This window comes from Arvicanthis niloticus, chromosome 17, assembly GCF_011762505.2.
Source record: "Arvicanthis niloticus isolate mArvNil1 chromosome 17, mArvNil1.pat.X, whole genome shotgun sequence".
NCBI classification, from domain to species: domain Eukaryota; kingdom Metazoa; phylum Chordata; class Mammalia; order Rodentia; family Muridae; genus Arvicanthis; species Arvicanthis niloticus.
Genome location: NC_047674.1, coordinates 17,653,571 through 17,677,525, shown reverse-complemented (window position 1 = coordinate 17,677,525; position 23,955 = coordinate 17,653,571). Strand labels below are relative to the sequence as shown.

At 41.7% G+C, this 23,955-nt stretch overlaps 1 protein-coding gene across 4 annotated transcripts in view; it reads left to right on the top strand.

The window, feature by feature from the left end:
- Positions 1-23,667, top strand: part of Gigyf2 (GRB10 interacting GYF protein 2) — a 125,061-nt gene extending 101,394 nt beyond the window's left edge. For all 4 annotated transcript variants that reach the window (XM_034521652.2, XM_034521653.2, XM_034521651.2 and 1 more), the window contains 10 exons: positions 953-1,114; positions 4,083-4,241; positions 7,223-7,459; positions 9,970-10,092; positions 13,834-14,058; positions 14,163-14,368; positions 15,486-15,640; positions 17,094-17,329; positions 19,859-20,006; positions 22,615-23,667. In XM_034521652.2, the coding sequence (XP_034377543.1) occupies positions 953-1,114; positions 4,083-4,241; positions 7,223-7,459; positions 9,970-10,092; positions 13,834-14,058; positions 14,163-14,368; positions 15,486-15,640; positions 17,094-17,329; positions 19,859-20,006; positions 22,615-22,682 (1,719 nt within the window). In that variant the 3' untranslated portion in view covers positions 22,683-23,667. The remainder of the gene's footprint in view (positions 1-952; positions 1,115-4,082; positions 4,242-7,222; positions 7,460-9,969; positions 10,093-13,833; positions 14,059-14,162; positions 14,369-15,485; positions 15,641-17,093; positions 17,330-19,858; positions 20,007-22,614) is intronic.
- Positions 23,668-23,955: the final 288 nt, after the last annotated feature.

Sequence of the window (23,955 nt, the reverse complement as noted above, 5' to 3'; positions counted from 1 at the left end):
ACTGTCCGTCTTAGAGAGGTGGAAACACTTGACAGTTAGCAAGTCTAGATTCATTTGTACTTCAGGATTAGTAGGGGTTTAGTTTTATTTGTGACATGAACGCACTATTGCAACTCTGACTGTCTTGGGAGTTGCTCTGTAGACCAAGTTGGCCTCAAACATGAGGTGTAGATCTACTGCCTCTGCTTCCCAAGTACTGGGATTATAGGTGTATGCCACCATGTCCCAGCATGGGTTTTAAGATATGAAAATTGCAGTTAAAGAAAATAGTTCTGGCTAGATAGATTCAAGAACATTCAGGGAATAGGTAAGTAATTTCATCTGACTGGGAACCAGGGTACAATCTTGGAATAAGATGAGCAGAGCTGTCATGAGTACCTTGCACATTTCATGATAAAATTTATTTTCATGGCAAGGAATGCTGCCAGATCACCCAGTCTTCCCTCGTACCTTCCCCCCTTTAGGATTTGAACTGAGGAATGTCAATAGAGAATTAGGAGTAGCAAGACTGGGTAAGACTCTTAGAATATAGGTGAGAAAAGAGAAGAACTGAAGTATAATTGACAGTGGTGAGATTAGTAAGCCCTGTGTTCATTCCTAGCAACCTTGCTGGTAGCCTTTGAAATCTTAGAGACATAGTTAGATCCCTGTAAGAAGTATTTTGTAGGGACAAGAAATATCAGACACACAATTTAGGACACTTGTGATGTTACTCTCATGTTGACAACTTTGTGTTCTACATCTTAGAGATGTGGCATGTCATGTCAAATGAAGAGGTGGTCAAAGTGGGAGGAGCACGCATGTAGCTTAGAAGAGCAGAAAAGTGATTAACTTGCCCTGTTGGTGCTACTAAGTGAATGGGAGAGGTACCTCTCACCTCTGCAGTTACTCAGTGCTTCAGGGCACCCCATGCTTGCTATCAAGCTGACAAAAATTCTCTTTCATCATCCAGCTAGAACAGGAGAGAAGAGAGGCAGAAATGAGGGCAAAAAGGGAAGAGGAGGAGCGAAAGAGGCAAGAAGAACTCCGGAGACAACAGGAGGAAATCCTTCGGAGGCAACAGGAGGAAGAAAGGAAAAGACGGGAAGAAGAGGAGCTTGCTCGAAGGAAGCAGGTACATCGCTGGGCGTTCTGTACGGAGGAGAAACTCGGCTGCTTGTTGAGGGAGGGCCTTGGATGATGTGCTGCTGCCTTCCATAGTAAGAGGAGCGGGAAGAGAAGGCTGTACTGGCAGGACTAGAAGATGCACTCGCCTTCAGAAAGAGCTTGTTTTCTATCAGCATCCACCGAAATGCTAATCATTAGTCTTTTTAAATTTTTCATCATTTACTCATAACCTAATCAGATTTTAGCCTTACTGATAAAAACATGAAGTAATTTTGGTGTACAGCATTACTATTTTATAAAGTCAAATGTGCTTTCAAAATGCTGTGATGGCATACAATGTAAAATTTTGAATGTACTCGGTGGCATCCTCTGTTTTAACTGTTCCTGATGCCACACCCCGTCCAGGTGCAGGATTGTCTCATCTTCCCAAACTGAACATTCTTAACCAACAAAATAGTGACCCTGTCTTCTTCCCTGGCCCCAGGTGGCCACATTTTTCTTGCTGTCTCTATGATTTTGACTACTCCGGGGACCTCATTTAATCAAACAGCATTTGTCATTTGATGACTGACTTAAATTTATTTGTGTCATTTTAATAGCATATGATCAGAATTTCTCAAGGCTAAATACATTTGTTATATGTAGATAGCACGTTTTGATTTACCTGTATGTGGACATTTGGAGGACTTCAAGTCTATTCGCCACATGAGACATGAATTCTATTATAAAGTTTTTTACGTGCTCACTTAAAGAGCATGAGGTTTGAGTGTGTTTTTGTCTTTCCCAACACTTGTTATTTCTGCTTGTTTGCTTTTGACAGTGGTGCTTTTGCCAGGTTGTATGGAGTCTTCATAGGATTTCAGTTTTCATTTCCCAAGTGATAGTAGGATTGAGTGTCTTGTCACATGCTCAAGTCATTCAGTTATACTTTGAAAAAATATATTTATCTTTGACTAAGACTTTGGATCGCCAGTTCATTTTAATAAGCCTTTTTTATTTTTAGCCCTCTGTTGGTGATTAGTATTTCAGAAACAGGGAGGAAAACCCCTCTACATAGAACTGTGTAGTTATCCCTAGATACATCTTCAGAGGTTTGATGTCAGGACCTCTTACAACCATGAAATACACAGATGCTCCAGTCTCTGATGTAGATTGTGTGTGCAAGCCATGTCACCCCCGAGTACCCTAGATTACTAACTAATCTGCATGGTGTAACTGCCGTGGGAGTTGTTGTACTGTCCTGTTAAAAATCAGTGACCCAGTAGAGATGCAGTTTTCCTTCTCAAATATTTTCAGTCTTTGATTGAAGTACTAGTAGATAACAAAAAGGCAATTGGGCGATTACTTAAGAAGTAGGTAATTTGTACTTAGTGTTTTATGTCCTGACTTTTGACATTAATGAATTATGTCATCATTCATGTCAAATATTACTTATGTGCACAGATCTACATCATCACAGTAGCTGTACAAAATTTGTTTAGCTAGCCCACTATTGGGAGATACAAAACCTAGTCCCAATGTTTTACTGTTTCCTAGGACATCTGAAAGTCTTTGCATTGTTTTTGTTTTTAATCAGTGAGGCTTACTACTTTTTTATGATGTTTTTACTGTTTCATTTTGAGGAATCTGTTGTTCTTAACTTGCTTAGTCTGTTTTTCTGCTGGAGTTTTATAGACTCCAGTGGAAGACTCCACTCTGGTGGTCCGAAGTGTAGCTTTAGTTACGCCTTTGTGCTTGTTGCCTATAAGGTGTTCTGTGAAGAACAGAAGGATCCATGATGAGACAAAAACAAATTTCTTGGGAGTTACTCTATGCATCAGTGTAAGATAATGATAAAAGGCTGGAGACATGGCACATCAGTTAAGAGCACTGGCTGCTCTTCCAAAAGAATCAGGATTTGATTCCGAGCGCCTGCCATAGTTCACAACTGTAACTCAAGTTCTATGGCAGTGGTTCTCAAGTTTCCTAATGCTCTGAGCCTTTAATACAGTTCCTCACTCCCAAACACCAAGTTATTTTGCTACTATTATACTCAAAATGTAAATATCTGATATGTAGGATATCTGATAATGGAACCACCCTCATTGGGTCATGACCCATAGGTTGAGAGCCACTGTACTGGGGGATACAATACCCTATTTTACCCTCTGAAGCCACCAGACACACATGTGGTATGCAGAGGCAGCCAAATCTCTGATCTACACAGACAGTCCCTGGGAGGTGGGGAAGATTAAAAAATACACATTTAATTCTACAGTATGCAGTGTTTCTTCTTGCGTGATTCTGTGTGGTACTTAGTGGTGGGACTTGAGGATGTTTTAGGATGCATGGCTTTTCTCACTTCACTAGATTTTGGTGTACGTCAATTTGGCATCCTTATGATGTATATTTTTAGGTGATGTTTAAAAGTAGAGTAAATATAACATCAGAGAAAGCAAAGCCTTGTTCTAGTATCCTGTCTAGGGTCAGTAGTAGACCTGTGACTGCTTTCTAAGCCAGGATAGACTTCTTACTGTATTGCAGTGCTCTAGTATTTTAAATAGTTGGGTTTTATTCATCTTATTCATCATGTAGATCAGGCTGGCCTTAGAACTATAGAGAGCCTCCCACCTCTATATCCAAGTGCTGGGGTTTAAGACCTGTACTACTGTGCCTAGCTTCGTTCGTTTGTTCGTTCGTTTTCTCTAAGACAGGGTTTCTCTGTGTAATGTTGGCTGTTCTGGAACTTGATCTATAGACCAGGCTGGCCTGGAATTCAGAGATCCGCCGCCTGTCCCTGTGTCCTGAGAGCTGGGATTAAGTGTGCCACCGCGCCTGGCTTGTTACTATCACAATTTACCTGCCTTCTCAACTTGACGTGGTACTTTGTACTCCAGATCCTGTTCTATACTTACGGAAACTTCCTAGTCCCTACTCCTCCTCAAGTACTGGTAAGCCAGAGTTTCACACACACTTCACTCTGTCCTTTTCTTCAGGAGGAGGCTCTGAGACGCCAGCGGGAACAAGAGATTGCGCTAAGGCGACAGCGAGAAGAGGAGGAAAGACAGCAGCAGGAAGAAGCTCTTAGAAGATTGGAGGAACGGAGGAGAGAAGAGGAGGAAAGGAGGAAGCAGGAAGAACTGTTACGCAAGCAGGTGGCCAGACACTCACTGTGCTCTGTTTCTTAAAGCTGGGGCCGGGGCAGCTCCTAATGCCTTTTCAAGGCACTCACAGTCACCAAAAGAACTGATTGGCTCAGGCTTATCAGTCTGCATTCTTTATCTTTTCAAATGAAACTTTTTTTTCTGAGGGAAAAAGAAAAACATCTTTCTGATTTTCTTCATCTCTATGGTAAAAGCACATTATGGTGTGGGAATTTTTAAATTTTATTTTTCCAATTTGAGATGGTGTTGCTCTATGTAACACCCTGTGTGATTCTGGAACTCACTCTGTAGATTAGACTACCCCCAGTCTCACAGAGATCTGCCCACCTCTGCTTTCCAAGTGCTGAAATTAAAGGTATGCGCCACCATTAAAAGAAAAATTTGTAATAGCATGGATTTCTAGGCTCTGTATTCTTTATATGATTTTTTTTTTTTTTTTGGTGACGTGCTTTAAAACACTTAAATTTTTTAATTTTTGTAATGTTTAGGTTCCCGCCCCCCCCCAATTTAAAATTTTAGCTTTCTTTCTTAGATGTGTAATCTTTATATTCTGAAGACACACTCTTTATTAAGTAAATGGTTTACATCTTCTGTGGCTTGTCTGTTTCCTTAGTAGTCCTTAATAATATCTTTTTTACAATTAGAATTTTGTAGTTGTTTGAGAATTCATACATGAGTATACCATATTTCCACATTATTTTTACCTCTCTCTCTCTCCTCTCCAACTCCTTTGCCACTCCCCAACCCTTTTGCATTAATGCCCTCTTGTTCTATAGCTACTTATATCTATATACCTACACAAACAACCTATGGCGTCTACCTACTTATATCTATATACCTACACAAACAACCTATTGAGTCCACCTGGTGTTTAGACCTGACCACTTAGGACTGGGAAACCTATGGGAGGGCAGGGGGCCTTGTGTCTGGAGAAAACTGATTCTCCTTCTCTTGGGAGCCTTTGACTGCCTGTAGCCCTTTATATAGAGGAGAGAACTTTTCTCTGTAAAAGTTTTCTCTATTTATGTTGGTATGTTGATGTGGACTTTCAGGACTCATGCAGCTATACTGTTGAAGGTGTATGGCGTTTGTGCCGTGTCTCTTAAGACATTGTCTTCTAGCAGTTGTTCTGATCCTTTGGCTCTTCTGATCTTACATGATGGTCCTTGAGCCTTAGGTGCAGAAGTTGTATTGTAGATGTCCCTCTTGCAGCTGGTCATATTATAGTCAGTAGTCCTCTGCATTTTGAACAGTACTGGATCTCTGTAATAGATTACATCTACTGCAAAAGAAATTCCTTTGATAAGGGGTGAGAGCTGTACTTAATCTGTGTATAAGCATACAGTTGGAAGCTATAATGATTTAGGAAAGTGGCAGTATTATGTTCTCCACCAGGACCTGTGACCAACCATTCTAGCCATGGGTTCTTTGCTGAGTTTATAGTACCAGGCATCAGTTTTCGCCTATTTAGCAGCCTTAAGTCCAATTAGATACCTCTTGGTTACTGCCAAGATGTAAGTGCCACTATTGCATTATTGGAAATATCTTTCCCAGCTTCCCATTGTTGTAATTTATAGATTTTATAGCTGGGTAGGGCTTTTGATTACTTTTCTCATCTGGCAGCCTGCATAAGCACCTCTTGACACTATGAAAGCTAGGGAGGAGGCTTCTAGTTAGTACCAAGGATTAGGTCTGTGCCACTACACCAGCAAGTGTTATTAGAAGCCTTTAGGAAGCAGTCTGGTCTTTAACAAGCTTAGAGAATTTGTGGACAGAGGAGTACATGCCAGAGTTAGTATGCTTTAACGTTCAGACACTGAAATCACTTCACGTGCCAAGGAGATCTGGCTGTAAGTCCACTGAACATCTTGCTCTAACTCAATGACATTGTCAGGGTTCAGATCACTTATACTTCTCTATTCCAGATCTTGGTGGGCTAACTTCTGCTTTGTGTTCTTTACCTCAAGTTGGGACTTTTGCATGGGACCCTCTGCCCAAAAAGGAGATGAGTTTTCTCTATGTTGTTTTTTGTTGTTGTTCATTAAGGGTGTCTTCAATAGAATTGTTGAAACAGATGTCACTTTGGCCTGAATCTTTATTGTTCCTCGTTACATATGGAACCTCTGAAACAAAGTATAGTGTTTTAAGTCTCTGAGGTGGCAGATTAGCAAGAAAGATGGCTGAAAGGAATGGTTGTTAGGCTATAGGCTAAAACTGGTTTTGTTTGTAGTGGACATGTCCTTCTTAGGGGTGAGATAGTGGTAACAATAGTTTAGATGAGGTATCTTTGAAAGAAAAGTTAGAAAGGAAATCCACCTATCAGAGGCTCACAGCTAATCTCCACTTAGGAGAATGAGTTTTCTGGTCAAAGAGCATTGCAGGTATAGCAAGCCCTTCTGCAAGGGGAGGGCACTCAGCACTGCAGCAAGTGAACCAGGTGACATAGTGAGCTTGTTTTGAGGGAAGAAAGCTGAGAGAAAATGAATGCAGGTGAGGGGGAAAGCAGTAGAAATTAAAGAATTAGTTAAGGAGAGGTGTTTTGAAAAGACCCTAGGGCCTATGGGTCATAAAGACTGAAAGTCAACAGTGGAATTTGGTGATTTTTAAGGAGTCACTGTCTCCAGGCCCAGCTGAGGTCTTAGTGGCTTCTTGCAAAGCGATTGCTCTGCCAGTAGTATTGAAATGACGTTTTCAGGAAATTTTGTTGCAGCATGTGGTGAGCTACTTTTGAGATCAGAACTTTCACCACAGACCTTTTAAGAGACAGTTCTGTAATCTGTTAAAGTCATGTCCTGGAACACTCAGACCTTTCAGACCCCTGTAAAACCTGCTTCTTCCTAGTGTCATACTAAATAGGATTTTGCTTTATCATTTCTAAATACCATCATGATTGACACCTTTAAAAGCAATATGATTTATCCCTCCAAAATTATAAAACATTTTTTTCCTCTTTGATTTTTCCTTCTGCAAAGGAAGAGGAGGCTGCCAAATGGGCCCGGGAAGAGGAAGAAGCCCAGCGTCGACTGGAAGAGAACCGGCTGCGCATGGAGGAAGAGGCAGCCAGACTTCGGCATGAAGAAGAGGAACGAAAACGGAAGGAACTGGAGCTGCAGCGGCAGAAGGATCTGATGCGCCAGAGGCAGCAGCAGCAAGAGGCTCTCCGAAGGCTGCAACAGCAGCAGCAGCAACAGCAGCTTGCACAAATGAAGGTATAATGCTAGGTATAAGAGGAAACACTTAGGTTAAACTTTATGGTGGCTATTTGGTTTATCAACAAAACAATGTGATGCGTGTACGTTGTTAAGTGTTTAAGTGAAAGCCATGCACATATATGGGGATGGGACAAGCAGCCGTCTGGTACTAACAAGTTAGTCTGCTTGGTTCTTTTCAGTAGGGCTCTGTGGCAGTTGAAGTCGCTCCTCTTTACCATTTCAGCAGAAAAAACAAATTGAAAAGAACATTGAGCAACCTGGGAGAGCAGCAGGCACAGCAGCGCCCTATTCTAGTGGGGACCCTGGCATGGGGTGCAAAACAGGTGCCTTTGGGACTTGTTAACAATTGGGGAAAAGTCAGGCCAAAGATGGGACAGCACAAATCTTTAATCTCAGGTGACAGAGGCAGGAAGATTTCTTGAGTTAGAGGTGAGTGTAGTTTACATAGCAGGTTCTTAACCAGCCAGGACTACACAATCTCTGCCCACCCCACCCCGTGCCCTGCTTGTGTGTGTGTGTGTGTGTGTGTGTGTGTGTGTGTGTGTGTGTGTGTGTGTGTGTGTGTAAGGAAATGAAAGACTGAAAGTACTATTTGAAGTTGAAAATGAATACTAAGAGTCTGCTAGAAAGGGTGTGTGGTGAGGATGAGTAGGAAGGGCCAGTGGGAAAGAGCTGCCTTGATCCAGTTTGCAAGCCCTTTTGTTGACTGCCTAGATCTGAAGGGCATAGGCAGAAGCCGGAGCATAGCAGAGCTGGGCTGAGACTCCTCATAGAGGTGAGTGGGTGGAAGGTGAAGAATGTCTTGGCAGGTGTGCTCTCTGGGCTGCATGTTGAACCTGATTGGGGTTAGTCTCCCCTGTCGTCAAGGAATTCACAGGATAAAAGTGTGAGGAAAGCCTTGGAATCCAGTGTAACAAGCAGAGAATGACATCTATTCCCTGGATCTCGTAAGACAAGAAAATGATGAGTAGAACTCAGCAAGCTTGTGTTTAAATATAAACTCTTTCAAGAAACTCTGATATTGGTAAAATATCAGAGTCACCATCCATCCATCCAGACTTTCCTGAGCTAAGGCAGCTTTGGAACAGTGAATTTGAGTGGTTTATTTTGGGGATGAGGTTTATGAGAGAGGCATTACAGTGAGCAAGTCTTGAAGTTAGAAACACTCTAGGGGAAATCTTGAAAGCAAATGACTGGAGTTGGAGAGATGGCTCAATGATTAAAAGTAAGTTCTAGTCCCATTGACCACATTACAAAGCTCCCAGACATGTACCTATGGCATGAAGGGAACAACTTGCTCCTGGAGCTGGTCCTCACTTCTCATGTGTTTCTTGAGGACTGAGCTCAAGTCCCGAGGCTTGGTGGGAGCCATCTTGCTGGCTACAAAAGACTTTTTTAAGAGGCTGTATCACAGGCTGTGGTAATTGAGGTAAGGGGGAGACAAAGCTCTGAATAGTTCTTACCATGTATACCTGTTTCCTTTATCCAATAAAGATTTGAGATAATTTACAAATAAGCAATCTAAGTGAAGATAAAGACAGCCCCAATCTTCCTTTTGTCTGTTAGCTTCTTCTGATCCCTTTCTTTACCTCATCAAAGGACTACTTTGAGAAAACTACCATACTGTTACCATATCGGGCCAGAATGGCTAAGGGCTGAGCTTGTTGCTCTGTTGAGGACATGGATGTTGGTAATATTCATGCCTGTACCTGGCACTGCTGCTTCTGTCCTCAGCTGTCTCTGCTATTTATAGACCCATTTTCCTGGGGTACTGCTTAGTGTTTGGATGTTTTCATACATGCTGTTTACATATTAAAATAAAAAAATTGGGTTAGCATTGGGGTCTTCATTGTTACTTTTTGTTTAAGAGTTGTAAGATGTTTCTAAATTCACATTTACCATTTTATTGGACAAAGAAGAACACAGAATTCTCTTTAGAAAACCAGACTTTAAAAATGTAGGTTTTTCAGGACCACATGTTTATATTCTGTTTTGCTAATTAATGTAAAGGATAAAGTAGGCTTTTTAATGTTTAAAACAAGCTTAATGTTCATAACTAGAGCTGCATAGCAGCCTGGTTTGTGTTAGCAGCAACTCCCTTCATGAGAGAGGGATGAAAACTGCCCAGCCCTTTCATTCGCTTTCTGCCACAGCATTCTTCTTCTGTTCAGAAATCCTGGGTTTAACCCACTCACTAACTAGATCCCTAGATCTTCAACTAATTTAGTCACACTTTGTCATTCCTTTTGATTTTGACTCTGTTGCTAGATGTTCAGTGTAGCACTTGTACACAAATGGCAGCAGCATGCGGGCATTAACACATATGTGTATTTTTTGTTATTTTAAAATAAACATAGGTTGGGAGCAAAGGAAGCAAGCCAACGTAGAGTAATGTGGAAAAGGAGTTTTGAAATGAATATTGTAAAGTTGAGGCTCTGGGCATAGTGTTGTCACCCTTCCTTATTTCCTTACTCTCACCTGCTTTGTCATGTGCTTGTTGTTTTTAGCTTCCCTCTTCATCAACGTGGGGTCAGCAGTCTAACACAGCAACATGTCAGTCCCAGGCCACACTGTCATTGGCTGAGATCCAGAAGCTGGAAGAAGAACGAGAACGCCAGCTTCGAGAAGAGGTAAGCAGTAAAAGCCACCTGGTTCCATATTCCAGGCAGCTTAGTATGTACTGTGTACTAACGACTCTTGATGCTACTGTCAGAATTGCTGTATGCCAGAATTTGACCCAGTGTTGCTTAACCTTGTAGTATGGTTTGGGCCCGTTGGTATATATGAAGAATTTAATAGGAATAACATAAGATTGGGTAACATAATTGTTTCCTGGAACTTTTTTTTTTTTTTTTTTAAGATTTTTAGATTTATTTTTATTATTTTATGTGTCTTGAGTGTTTTGGCCACGTGTGTCTATGCATCACATGTCCTAGTGCTTGAGGAGTTGGTGGGCCTCCATGTGGGTCTGGGAATCAAATCCAGGTCCTTTGCAACAACAAGTGCTCTTAACCACTGAATGTTCCAGACAGTCCTAGAACTTTCTAATGTAGCTTTTCAGCTTTTATTTACTTCATAAATAAATGTAGATAGCCTTACACCTATATCCATACAGATAGCACTAATGAACTCAATGGGTTGTTTTTTTAAAATAAATAAAAGGAAGAGGGTATGTGATTGGGAGGGGCATTCAAGTTAGAGTGGGAGGAAGACATTTCTAAAATTCATTATATGCATGTATGTCATTGTCAACAAATAAAAAATATATTATTTTAAAAAACTACATATGGTGTTGAGAACTGAGGAAACATAAACAACATAAAGAGAGAGGGGGGAGTCTAAAAGACAGCAGGACCTGAAGCAGCTGGTCTTTACTGTGGACACACTGTATTGTGTCCACAGTAAAGAATTGGGGATGAGGTCATGCTAAGACTCTGTTCCTTTAGTCCTTTGTATAGCCCAGGTCCCAGCCAGGGGCCATCTTCTCATCTGAGCCAGTATACTCAAGATAATTTCCCATGCTCAGAGATTTATTGTCTTGATGGTTCTAAATCATGTCAAGTTGACAGTTAATACTAACCATGGTACATCCATTTCTGAATTTGTTTCAATGGCAGGGTATATTTTTCACTAAAGGATATTGGGGTCCTCTGACTAACCCAGAAAAACTTGTAATATGACAAAAATAATATCTCTGCTTTTAACTTTATATCCTGAAGTTCATTGTAGGAGAGGAAGGTAATAAAAGAGCGAGACATTGTAGAGGAGGGAGGGAATACGTTTTTAATAGAGAGGAAGGTGATCGACTCACAAGGCCTGCTGTAAGGTGTCTCTTTTATTGATCGATTGAACACATATTCACTCACTGATAGTCTGGAAGTGCAGCCAAGTCTCATGGTGGCATGCTCTGCTGTGTGAACCTACCCTTTAGCTGAGGACAGGTGGCCACAGAGATCAAGCAGACTATATGGTGATTTCGAGCGTGAAAAGTGTCAGAGAAAGAATTGGTAGCAGGAAGGAAAGGCCATGGGAGTTGAGGGTGTCACTGGGGGTGGGATGATAGATATTCTGTGCTTCAGTAGTGTGCCTGCAAAGGCCCTTAGACAGATGAGATGAAGAACATGCTTTATGTAGCTTGCACTTGAGGCAGACTAGTCAGCTTGTTGGAGAATACAAGCTATCCTGTTTGGATATGCTTTGTTGTGCTACTCACCGAACTAGGCAGCTGCAGGTACATGAGAGAAATGGGATGGGTGTGTGAATGGATAGATGGATCTGTCTGAGATATATATTGGAAATCATCCAATAGATTAAAGCATTTCTATACCTCAAAATTGCCTTCTCACTTTAATGTAAAAACTAAGGATTAAACTTTACTTTTGGAATAACCTCCTCTAAAAGGTTATCAGCAAATGGGTGTCACAGAGCAGAGTATTTCTGTTTTCAAGGCTAGAAATGTTGTAATGATTTTAGTCTCTGTTCATTGAAAAGTTAATGTGAACAAGAATCAGGGTCCATCCAGGCTCCTCATACATTCTCAGTAGGCCTGAGCAGTGTTTCAGCCAGTGTTTTTGCCCTCAGCCCTGCTTCCCAAAAGTTCTCGCTGTATGTTCATTTAAGTATATTCTTGGAACCTTTTATCGCCTGTATCTTACAAAGCATGAAATGCTTTTCCATGTTTATTTGTCACGCGGAGAAACCCAAGATAATGTTACTTGTTTTGTCTTCTCTGGAGCACCCTGCCTGTGGCTCTCTAACCTGTTCAGTTTGGACGTGCTCAGTGCTATGCAGCTCTGGAGTTTTTTTTTTTTTTTCCATACAGTTCCAGTCAGTTGCATGATTGTCCTAGATAGATTGTGATTTCTACTTTTTTCCTCCTGTCTTTATATCATTATTGGTGGGCACATTTCCTCAGTTTTATCTTTTAGGTTTTCTGTTGAGCTTTTAGCTTATACTACCTTGTTTTAAATTCCTGAGTTACAGTATATAGCTTTTTATTATTTTAGTGAATGCACCATCAACTCTCTGGGGCAGTGGTTCTCTGCCTTCCTAATGCTGCAACCTGTTAATAAAGGTCCTCATGTTGTGACCCCCAACCATAAAATTCTTTTGTTGTAACTTCTTAACTGTAATTTTGCTACTGTTAGGAATAGTATCTGGTATGCAGGATATCTTGATATGTAACCCCTGTGAAAGGGTGGTTTAACCCTTCAAGGGTGTTGAGACCCCTTGTTCTAGGGATATTATTTGCTGATAGCTTTTTAAAAGCCATGTACGAACATGGTGCACATACATACCTGCAGGCAAAATACTCACACACATTAATTTTTTAAAGGCAATTCCTATTTTATCTTGTTTGCTTTTATTGAATTTTATGTGTTTATTTTGGTCTCTTGCTTCTAGCTCAGAAGCATATGCTATTTGTTATGGGTCTCAAAAGCTTATCAAAGGTTCCGCTATATGTGTCATGTTGATACTCTTGGTTTTCTATGGGCTGTTTGTTGGGGGCACCTTTCTTCATTTATGCTTCAGTTTACTGGATGTGCTACACTAATTATTAATAATGTGCTCTCCAGCTTTATACCTTTCTATTTAGATACTTATTTGTGTATGTGCACATACAGATGGAAAGATGAATGACAGCATCAGGTGCTTTGTTAGCTTTCTTTGGTTTTTATTTTGTTTTTGGAGACAGAATCTCATTCCCCTGCAACTTAAATAGACTAGGCTGGTTAGCCCATGAAACACAGGCATCTGCCTGTCTCTACCTCTGCAGTGCTTAATTGGTGAGCAGAACATAGACCACCATACCTGCTGTCTCATATGGGCTTCAGGGACTAACCTAGGTCCCCAAGCTTGCAGAGCAAGACTGTACTCACTTAGAGGGCTTCCCTAGCCCTACTTTCTGATTTAAAAAATCTTGTCTGTGTCTTTTGTCCTTTACTGGTTTATGCTTTTAAAGAAGTATATGTAGCTGGGCATGTGGTACACACCAGCAGTGTCAGTGCTTGGGAAACTGGCAGGGAGAGTTTCAGTTCCAGACCTAGTTGTGCTCTGTATCGTGAAATCCTATCTCAAGGCCACACACAAACAAATATTCAAAGAGTATATATTTATTTTCATTTTGGTGGAACTTTGAGAACATTTATTTCATTTCTGCACTTAATGAAAAAAAAATTCATTTTTAAGAATTCTATGTTTAGTCTTTTGGTTTTCCTCTTAGTACCACTTGGCATTTCCATCTTAATTTAGACAAATGAATCAACCCCATTTGGGTTTTAAACAGGTGTTGTGTATTAGTATTCTATAATGTCCTGGTACTTATAACTAGTGTAAAAACAAGTCCTGAGGTTGCTGTCCTTTTCCAACAGCAAAGGCGTCAGCAGAGAGAATTGATGAAAGCTCTCCAGCAGCAGCAGCAGCAACAACAACAACAGAAACTCTCAGGTTGGGGGAATGTCAGCAAACCTGCAGGTACCACCAAGTCTCTACTAGAGATCCAGCAGGAAGAGGCCAGGCAGATGCAGAAGCAGCAGCAGCAGCAGCAACAGCAGCAACAGCAGCACCAGCAATCCAACAGAGCCCGGAACAGCACAGTGGGTTTCCTCTCCTGAACACATGCTCATTGACTGCTTCTTGATTATCTTTTCAAACTAGCTTTTTGATATTGTTAACCAAAGTCTTTTTGTCTTTTTAACAGCATTCCAACCTGCACACCAGCATTGGGAATTCTGTATGGGGCTCTATAAACACAGGTCCTCCTAACCAGTGGGCATCTGATCTAGTCAGTAGTATCTGGAGTAATGCAGACACCAAAAACTCCAACATGGGGTTTTGGGATGATGCAGTGAAAGAGGTGGGACCTAGAAATTCAACAAATAAAAATAAAAACAACGCCAGTCTCAGGTAGGGCTCATAATGAGTACACCCATGTACCTTGATGGTGGGAGAGGAGGGGGTGGAAGGCATGCTGCATACATTTTCTACTTCCGCCTCATCTATGCCCAAGCATGTAACTCATTATTTTGGTGATTGTTTTCTACCCAGTGAAGCACACTCGATTAATCGTTCTCTGGGCTTTTCTTACTGCTAAACACTTAATCCCTTGCCTACTACATGGTGACTTGTCTGATAAGAAGAAGAGAATACTTTTTGTTGTTAACAATGTTTTCTCTAGTTAACTTAGGTGGGTTTTGGGTTTTTTTTGTTTGTTTGTTTGGTTGGTTGGTTGGTTGGTTGGTTTTTTTCTAATTTGTATGTTTAAGCTAGGATGAACATTCCAAATAACTTCTGTAATGGCCCTAAACTTACCGTATGGCAAATTAGTTGTATTTCATCTTCATCTTTCTTTCCTCGGTAGCCAGTGCTGTTGAATGAGCATGGGTCTGTTACATTCATGAACTCAGATCCCAGCACTGGCACTTAGTAGCTGTGTGACCTTGGGCAAGAGAGAACCTCTTTTGGGCCTCAGTTCCCTCATGGGTAAAATGAAGATAATAACTTGATGAGTGTAGTTATAAGGAGTAAACAAACACACATGAAGTAGTAAAGTGCCTGGCATATAGTAAGTACTTAATTAATGGTGGTGGTGTCAGATTCATTTTGATTGAAGACTTAAAAGAAGGTTAACATATTAGTTTATTGAGCTTCTTTGCCAGGCACTGTTATGCTCCAGGCCTTTGCTTGAGTGTCTTCATTCCTTATTGTGACCCAAAGAAGTATTGGCACCATTTTGCATATGAGGAAACTGAGGCTTAGTAAATGAAACAGCTCACCTAAGGACGTGGAGGAGGAACTTCATTATTTTCTCAAAATAGAAGCCCTATAGACTAGGGTATTAGCTGAGGCTAGTTTTTAAGGAGGTGTCCAATCAAAATATTTGAATTTTTTTTTCTTGTATATAACTAAGAATTGGCTTACTGGGCAGCTGTCCATGTTGCCTCTACAGTATTTATGGTATTATAGTATCATCACATAGTAACAGTTTCTGGGAATATAATATCGCCCTATTGTTTTGCTTTAGTAAATCTGTAGGTGTGTCTAACCGGCAGAATAAGAAAGTAGAAGAAGAAGAAAAGTTGCTGAAGCTCTTTCAGGGAGTAAATAAAGCCCAAGATGGATTTACCCAGTGGTGTGAACAGATGCTTCATGCCCTTAATACGGCAAATAACTTGGATGGTAAGAATGGGGGAGGGAATCCCAGCATGTGGATTCACAGAGCAGGACCTACAAGGAGGTTGGCAGGTTGGAACAGTAAGCCAGAATGTAGACGATGAAACCTGTGGGGGCCAATCTGTACTGTCCATTAAAAACTTGAGTCTTGTAGCATTACTTGAATTACCATGAAAAAAAAGTCCTATAAAACTATGCTCAAATAAATTATGAGCGGTTACCAAAGAGTAAATGTCAGCTGAGGCTGCCTTAATGATGTACAGGACAAAGGAAGCCATGGTTTCCTGTTACCCATTTCATGGGAAATATTTGCTACGTTATCATGTATAAGAGAAAGTTAAATGTCATAGTTGGGGACCAAAGTCAGCCTGGCCAATAGAGTGAGTACCAAAGCAATGTGACATCCTTTCCTCCTGCTTTGGGAGGTGATGGGAATTGTAAAAGAGTAAGTAGACTTGCTCTGTATGGGCCAAGACTGCAGAAATAAAGCACTCTTTCAAGAAAAGCATGTTTGTAAACAGAGAGCTAGCTCCTTAGATGGAGGTGAGTCCCTGTCCCACCCCTAGATAAGCAACAGTGACTGTTGGTCATACTGTAGAAGGGACTGTCTTAGCTGATAGACCAAGGTAGTCTTTAACACTGAACAGCGAAGAATTGACCGGCCTCTCTGCGGCACTGTAACATTAGCTAAGAGTCTGAAGGCCTTCAGAGAAACAGAATTGCATAGTAGTGATGCCTGCCATCCATTAAGCACCTACCATGTGCTAGGCACTAGCTGGGGTAGCACAGTGTTATCCCAAACACTCATATTTTTTTATTGCAGTATATTGTGAAGATACCTTTACAAGGTAGGTGATAATATTATCCCCATTTTATAAATTAGGAAACAGAGGCTCAGAATGGTTAAGTAACTCATCAAGGTCACACAGCCAGAAGACTTCAGAATCAAGTTTTAAACCTATGTCTGTCTAACTCTGGTGTTTGTGTTTTTTCTGAGACCACACAATTTTCATTTTCCACTTAATGCTCTGTAAAACACATAATACCCCAATTAATTACAAGTTTCAGAAGATGTGTATCTGAATCTTAAGTAACTGTCATGGTAGTTGGTGTTCATCATCACACTTAATAAATTGAATAAAAGGAAAGAAGGGAAGAATCCTCAAATTAGTTTTAGACAAATGCCTGTCAGTCATTGTAACATGTAGTTCAACCAACATAACATCTAGTGCAATCGGGTGTGTGTGGTTTGTGTTTGATGGTGCTACTGTGGAATTCTCGGCACTGATGGGTTTCTTCCATCTGTATTAGACAGATGCGAGTCTCTCGCACAGCATTTGCAGAGCTTCACGCTCCTGCCTGTGGTAGTGTGGTAACACAGTAACATGGAGGCTGCGCCTCTGTACATAGGGTTTGTTTTACTGTTCAGTCTCATGTCTTCTTCCTTCTTTTACTGCAGTTCCCACGTTTGTTTCTTTCTTGAAAGAAGTGGAGTCTCCTTATGAAGTCCACGACTATACCAGGGCCTATTTAGGAGATACTTCTGAGGCCAAGGAGTTTGCCAAGCAGTTCCTTGAGCGCCGTGCCAAACAGAAAGCCAACCAGCAGCGTCAGCAGCAGCAGCAGCAGCAGCAGCAACAGCAGCAACAGCAGCAACAGCAGCAGCAGCAGCAGCAGCAGCAGCAGCAGCAGCAGGTATAAAGTAACAGTATGTGCAGTACTTTATGAGTAGGAATGCCTGTAAATGTTGAGAAGACATAGAAGTTAAAAAAAATTTTTTATTTTTATGCATCTAAAACTTTCCAAAACCTGGCCTTCACAGTACATGTCTGTATAAATGTTCCAGATAGCAAATAGAGCCAAGGTACCTGCACGTGTTTTCTTGATTCATATATATGTTTTAGTTGGGCTGCAGTTCATGACCCATGTATTTCTGTATTCAATCCTGACAGCAGTGTCACTGTATATGGGCTATGACAGGTATTTCCTGTGCTGTTGAAGGGGATGTGAAGATACAGTTGATCTATGTTCCTTATTGCAGCTTTGTTCCTAAAACCAGTACGTTTCAACCTTCCTAATGCTACAGCCCTTTAATACAGTTCCTCACGTTGTGGTGACCCCAATCATACAGTTATGTTCATTACTACTTCATGACTGTAATGTTGCTACTGTTTTGAATCATGATGTAAATATCTAAAATGAAGGATGTCTGATATACAACCCCTGTGAAAGGGTTGTTTGACATCCCCTTCCCCCCCCCCCAATAAGGGGTCATGACCCCCTCAGGTTTAGAACCACTGCCCTATAAAGTCTGAGTGACTAGGCAGTTAAGAGTACTGGTACACTGGGTTAAGTTCTGGGAGTCTCACTAACACAGGTCTAATCGGTATATCATGTGTCTCAAAACTTGTTAAAGGCATTGTTGACACCTAAGTATTGACCCACCCCAGTGCAGCTCTCACTCTCACTGGTGCAGACTCTGCTGCACATCTTCTCCTTGGATGCAGCACAGTCCTTCTGGGCTCAGAAGAACTCTATAGCATCTAAGCCTTAGACTCAGAGGCTGGAACAGTGGAATCAGTCACAGAGGCATAGAGATGTGAAAACATTGTACTAGATGACTGACAGAAACACCTGCTTACAGGGAGTGAACTGAAGTAGGAAGGTGGATGCTCCCTTGTTCTGCTTCAGCTGAGAGCATGCGCCTTGGATGTTAAAGATTGTTTTGCTTCTCTGAGCATGTGTGCTCATAATAACCATAAAAAATAAACTTAACAATTCAGTGACTTTACAAATGTGGGATCTTTGAGGGCTGTCTGTTTTCTACAAGATAAATTGTCAAGGTTTATAAAGAGGCTAAAAATATTCATATCCTTGAACCACATTAGTCTACTAGAGAGGATAGCTGCATTATAGATTCTGAAGATGTGGAAAACTACAGTGTAGCACAAGGCATTTTAGATCTAACTGTGTGATGCAGACTTAGGGCTAAATTAAGAGGCAATGTCAGGTCCAATACCAGAACACAGTAGAGCAGATGTCTCAGGACATTGCAGGAGCATGAGGTATGAAGTAGTGCAGGAAACACTCCTGTGGGTGCGACAGCAGGGATGCCTTCACATCCTGTGTGCCCGTAGAGTCCACAGTGCTTTCTCTGCTCCTTCTATGGCACTGCCCCCGATCTCTGAACTGGAGTCTACGAACAGCAAGAACAAAGGAGTAGTGGGCTGTGTTATAGTTTAACTATATTAGCTAGTGTGGGGGCAGTATTCAGGTAACAAATTCATTCTAGGATTGCCAGTGTAAGTAACATGTATGGCTTTAGCCCTCAGTGTACTGCCAGCTGGTTCTCTGACTTGTGCACTAGAGAACAACAGTGTTTTGCTGTGAGTCAGGGGTGTGTGTTGCCATGGTGTTGAAGCCTGTTGATAGCCAGATGTTGTAAATTGCATTTTTTTTGTTTGTTTGTTCCCTTGTTTTTATTGTTGTTTTTGGTGGTTGGTTGGTTGGTTGGTTGGTTAGTTGATTGGTTTGGTTTGGTTTGGTTTTTTCCCACAGCAGGGTTTCTCTGTGTAGCCTTGGCTGTCCTGGAACTTTCTCTGTAGACCAGGCTGCCCTTGAACTCAGAGATCTGCCTGCTTCTGTCTCCTGAGTGCTAGGATTAAAGGTGTGAGTCACTTCCTCCCTGACTGTGTTGTGTTTCTTAATGGATGACACAGACACTGTATCTGCTGGAAAACTTAGGAAATCCATTCTGATAGAGCTGGAGTGAAAGCCTGAAGTTTTAGGAGAGACTTTGAGGAGACGTCAGGCGTCAAGTAGAGTATTGTAAATGGGACTGGTTTAGTCTTTTTTTAAATTGGATTCATTTTCAACTTAATTTAAAATTATTTTAAATTGTATGTTGTGGACCAGTGAATATGTGCACATGAGTACCCACAAGATCAAGCATGCGGTACCCCTGGAGCTACCATTACAGGCAATTGTAACCTGCCTAACATGGGAGCAGGCTCGGGTCCTCTACAAGAATAGTATGTACCCTTAACCACTGAGCCATGTCCCTGGCCAGGGCAAGCACGCTTGCCCTGTGAGGTATCTTCCCCGGATTTTTGCTAACAGACTCACACTTGACAAGGCAAAAGCAAGCCAGCCATTTTCTTAAAGCAATGCATATCCATGTGCACTGTGTAATGGTAGTTGTGCTGTTTGTATCTTGTTTCATAGGACTCTGTCTGGGGGATGAACCATAGTACACTCCATTCGGTATTTCAGACCAATCAAAGCAACAACCAACAATCAAATTTTGAGGCTGTGCAAAGTGGCAAGAAGAAGAAAAAGCAGAAGATGGTTCGAGCAGATCCCAGTTTATTAGGTAAGAATAGGCCTGGAGTCTCAGGTGGGGTGGGAGGAAGGTTTTGGGTACTGACAGTAACCAGATACATTACTACAGTCTTTGATGTAAAGATTCATTTTACTCTCTGGTCTTAAGAGTGGTAGACAATATTTCCTGGGCATGTAAGTGTAGGAGATGTGCTGATGTGCTGAGATAAGCAAACTAACAGTATTCTGGCCTTCAGACTTTAAAGCCTTAGCATTTCGTAAAGATAACAAAAGTGGACAACAGTCGAACTAGTTGAGAAGTTCAAATGCTGATTCGCGCTGGAAGCAGATGTTCAACGAAGCAGTGCCTTTTAAGTCCACTTCCTGTAGGTCCTGGGCGACTGCACTGCCACGATACCCACGTGTCTCGGCCAGTGAGCCGGAGCTGCAGGCCTTCTCTACTCTTCTGTGGTCGGTGTCTCCCCATCCAGTACTGAGGGCTGTTGTCGTCACATACAGCAGCTTCCTAGAAAAGCAGATGCCTAAATTAGGGCTTTAAAAGAGGCCAGGGATGGTCGGGAGGGAATGGTATTTCATAAATAGTGAATGTAAGTTGCTGTGTTTCTTAAATTGGAGCAACAAACCCACAAATAGTGATGAAAATGAAATGCTTTGCTGTTTTTGAATATGAAGTTAATGTAAATTTGGCTCTCATAGTCCATTTTCTTCTCCTTCTCTAGAGTGTTAATATTAAACATGGGTTGGAAAGTATAAAATTCAGACAGATATAGCTGAACAGATATCTAACTGAACTTGTAGCTGAGAAGCCCTTGTGATGCAGCTTACAGGTGTGAGAGGTTGCTCCACGGTTGTGGCCTAGCCTTTCACGTTTGTCATTGCAGTGTGGTCTTGGTCTTCTACCAGAGACCCCAGCAGAGACGGACATGAACATCCCTCAGTACAGGAGTGGGAAATGGGTCAGTCCTCTTAGAATTAGAGGAGAAAAGCCAGCACAGGAGGAGGAGCAAAGCTCAGTGAAGTGCTGAGGAGATCGACTTGAGCAAGCTTTGCATGTGGAAGTCACTGCCTACTTAGCCTTCTTTTCAGGAATGCCTCTGATAGTTTTTAATTATCTTTTTAAATTTTCTGCTTATTCATTTTTATATATTACTTTTCAGTTGTGTATTCCCTGAAAATGTATAGCTTGAGAAAATTTTTCCATGCACATACTAGAAAAATAGGTACCAACTTGATCTGCTTCCACTGAAAGAGCAGATTGAAAAGGAACTAGCAGAGGGAGACCCAGCCTTGCTTTGCGTGTAGGACGGCCCCCTTCACTCTTCTCTGCTTGCACTAATTGTAAGGGTTCCCAGGGGCCCAGTGATACAATACAGTTTCCTGTCAGTCAGGCTCCCCTTTTCTACAAAGACATTTTCATAATCCTAAAAGAAAGCATGCAGGTGAGTGCTGTAGACCTAGTAATAGACAGTGGTCTGTGGGGCAACAGTGTGGTAACTCCCTTTGCACTGCCCTGTCTTTGCTGGCATTCACAAGCTGTTGCTTTTGAAGTTGGTGGGCTAAGTTTATGCCTGACTGAGCTTCAGAATCAGTTAAGTCATCCCATGTCTGCTAAAAGGCCTCACCTGGTGATCAGCACATTGTAATATCAAATAATCTTTATTTTTCAATGGCTTTCTCTTTTCTTGTCATGATTAAAATTGGTTGATTTTAAAATTACATTTCTTCTTTTGCGTGCAACTCATTCATTTGTTGTTCAACTGTGAAATCAAACAAGCCTGCTTCAGAATAAAGGCAGTAGCTCCTTTCATAGGCTTCTGCTCTTCAGGTCTTTAGACTTACCAATAAAACCATCGCCTGAAAGACACAAGCACTAAACCTTTCGGTATTTCCAAGGGGAAAATGGGCTTTCGTGTGGGTTGTGGGTGCTCAGTTTCTGGTTGAGACTTTGGGTGGAATTTGGTGTCCTCGCTTCTCCCTGTGTTTGGCCTTGTCAGACAGCAGCTTGTCCCACAGCTTCTTGGTTAGTAAACAGGCTTGTTTATTTTTTTAAATCTTATTTTTGAGTCTGTTAATTAAGCTATCTTATTATGTAAGGCATTTTTGTTTGTTATTGGAACATTTCAAATGTGTATTTATTTGAAAATTTGAACACTGAAGTACAAAATTAAGGTGTAAAAGACCCACCCAGTAGCAGCAGCCGCAGTGGAGTGGAGGGTGTCGCCTGTTTGCTTTTGGCGTTCAAACAACAGCTGGCAACAGTTGAGGATTCATCCAGGCCAGAGGAAAGAGGAACCAGGAAGCTTTCTTGGAGTACCTCACTTTCAAGAGGTTGTCACTAAGATTCTTATCAACTTGTGGTTGTGGATTTTATTGAAAAAGTTTCTTCATATGACCAGTAGCATTAGGTATTCCAATGTCACAATGTTTGTGAATATTGCGTCTCCTAAGCTGCTTCTATTCCAGTCTGATCAGAGATCCTTTTCTGCATAGGTCTGTTGGTCTCTTTCTTCTTATCTTCCTTCTGTGCCCAGTTTACTGTAAATCTTAAGCATAAGAGCCTTAGATTCCAGCCAGCTGCTAGAAATTGAACCACTCAGCTGTCAGAGCAGTTACTCATAAACTTATTTTGTTTCTTGTAGGGTTTTCAGTCAATGCCTCATCAGAACGACTGAACATGGGTGAGATTGAGACTCTGGATGACTACTGAGTACCTGCCGCTGTGCCAGCCTTCCCACTCCTGCCTAGTGACCATGGTTTCTCCTCATTGGACACAACATACGTTCACCATTTGCTCTGTCACCCTGCAACAAATCACAGAACCAATCATCTCAGGCTTTTTTTTTCTAGCCCTTTGTGTCCAAGATTACTTTAAACCACTGTTGGTGAGCATCTCAGACTGTACCTAAGTGGACCAGACCCTTGTCTTGGGGGTGGCAGTTGGGATTGCTCCCCAGCAGAGTGAATGTTGGCACATTCACTTGCCGTTGATTTCATCTACTGTCTCCTGGAAGTGTGTTGGAATCTGCCAATAGCAGATCACTTTCTCTTGTCAGTCTTCTTGTTTTGTTTTGTTCTTTCTCCCCCATCCCTCTAGCCCACCCCATACAGACAGGGCCTTAACTGATGCAGTCGTGAAGAGAGTTAATGGTTAATAGACATTGGCCAGCAACAAAATACCCCTTGGACAGTGACTTCTCTATTGCCACAGACAGGCAGAACTCTGTCTGGAGGTTGCATGGCCATTTGTAATGTGGGGATTGCATCAGAGGCCCTGAGGGGGGTGTAAATTGGCTTGTTTGATGTTGCACACCCTTGCTCTTCTTTCTGAAGCAAGGATTCATGTGTCCTTCATTAGATAGTGACTTTCCAAGCAAGCTGTGTTCTTCCCTGACATACTCCAACCTTACTACTGGACAAAGGAAAGCCCATGGCCTGGGACAGGGACTTAATTTTCCTTTCATATAAAAACTGATCCCTCCTTCCCCCATAAATATTTTTACTTCAAAGGACTAGGACCAGTTTGTTTTGGGCCCTTATGTGAAAATTTGTCTCGTTTAAGAGGCATCTTTACCATATGTATGAATTTGTGTAATTTCAACTCAGATAGGGATAAACTTTTGCTTCTGATTAAAGCTGGGAATTTCATCTGTTCCTCAGAGCACCGTGTGCATGTTTTGCCATGGCCCTGAAAAGGTCTTGTGAAAAGATTCTGGGATGGCAAGTTACTTGCCTTTTCTGAAAAGAGAATGTACAAAGCCTGACCATCTTTAAGACCTTCGTCTGTGGAAACCACTATGCAGGAGGATGCAGTGGGGTGTGGGGATGAGCAGGCGCAGGAGCAGGAGGCCTGCTCCTACACTTCCATAGCAAGTCTAAGTGTACTCAAGCTCTGTAGAAACAGACTCTGTCTCTGCTCCACGCCTGGCAAACATTACCTGGGATAGTCTAGCACCTTGGCAGCAGCTGTGGGTCGGCTGTGC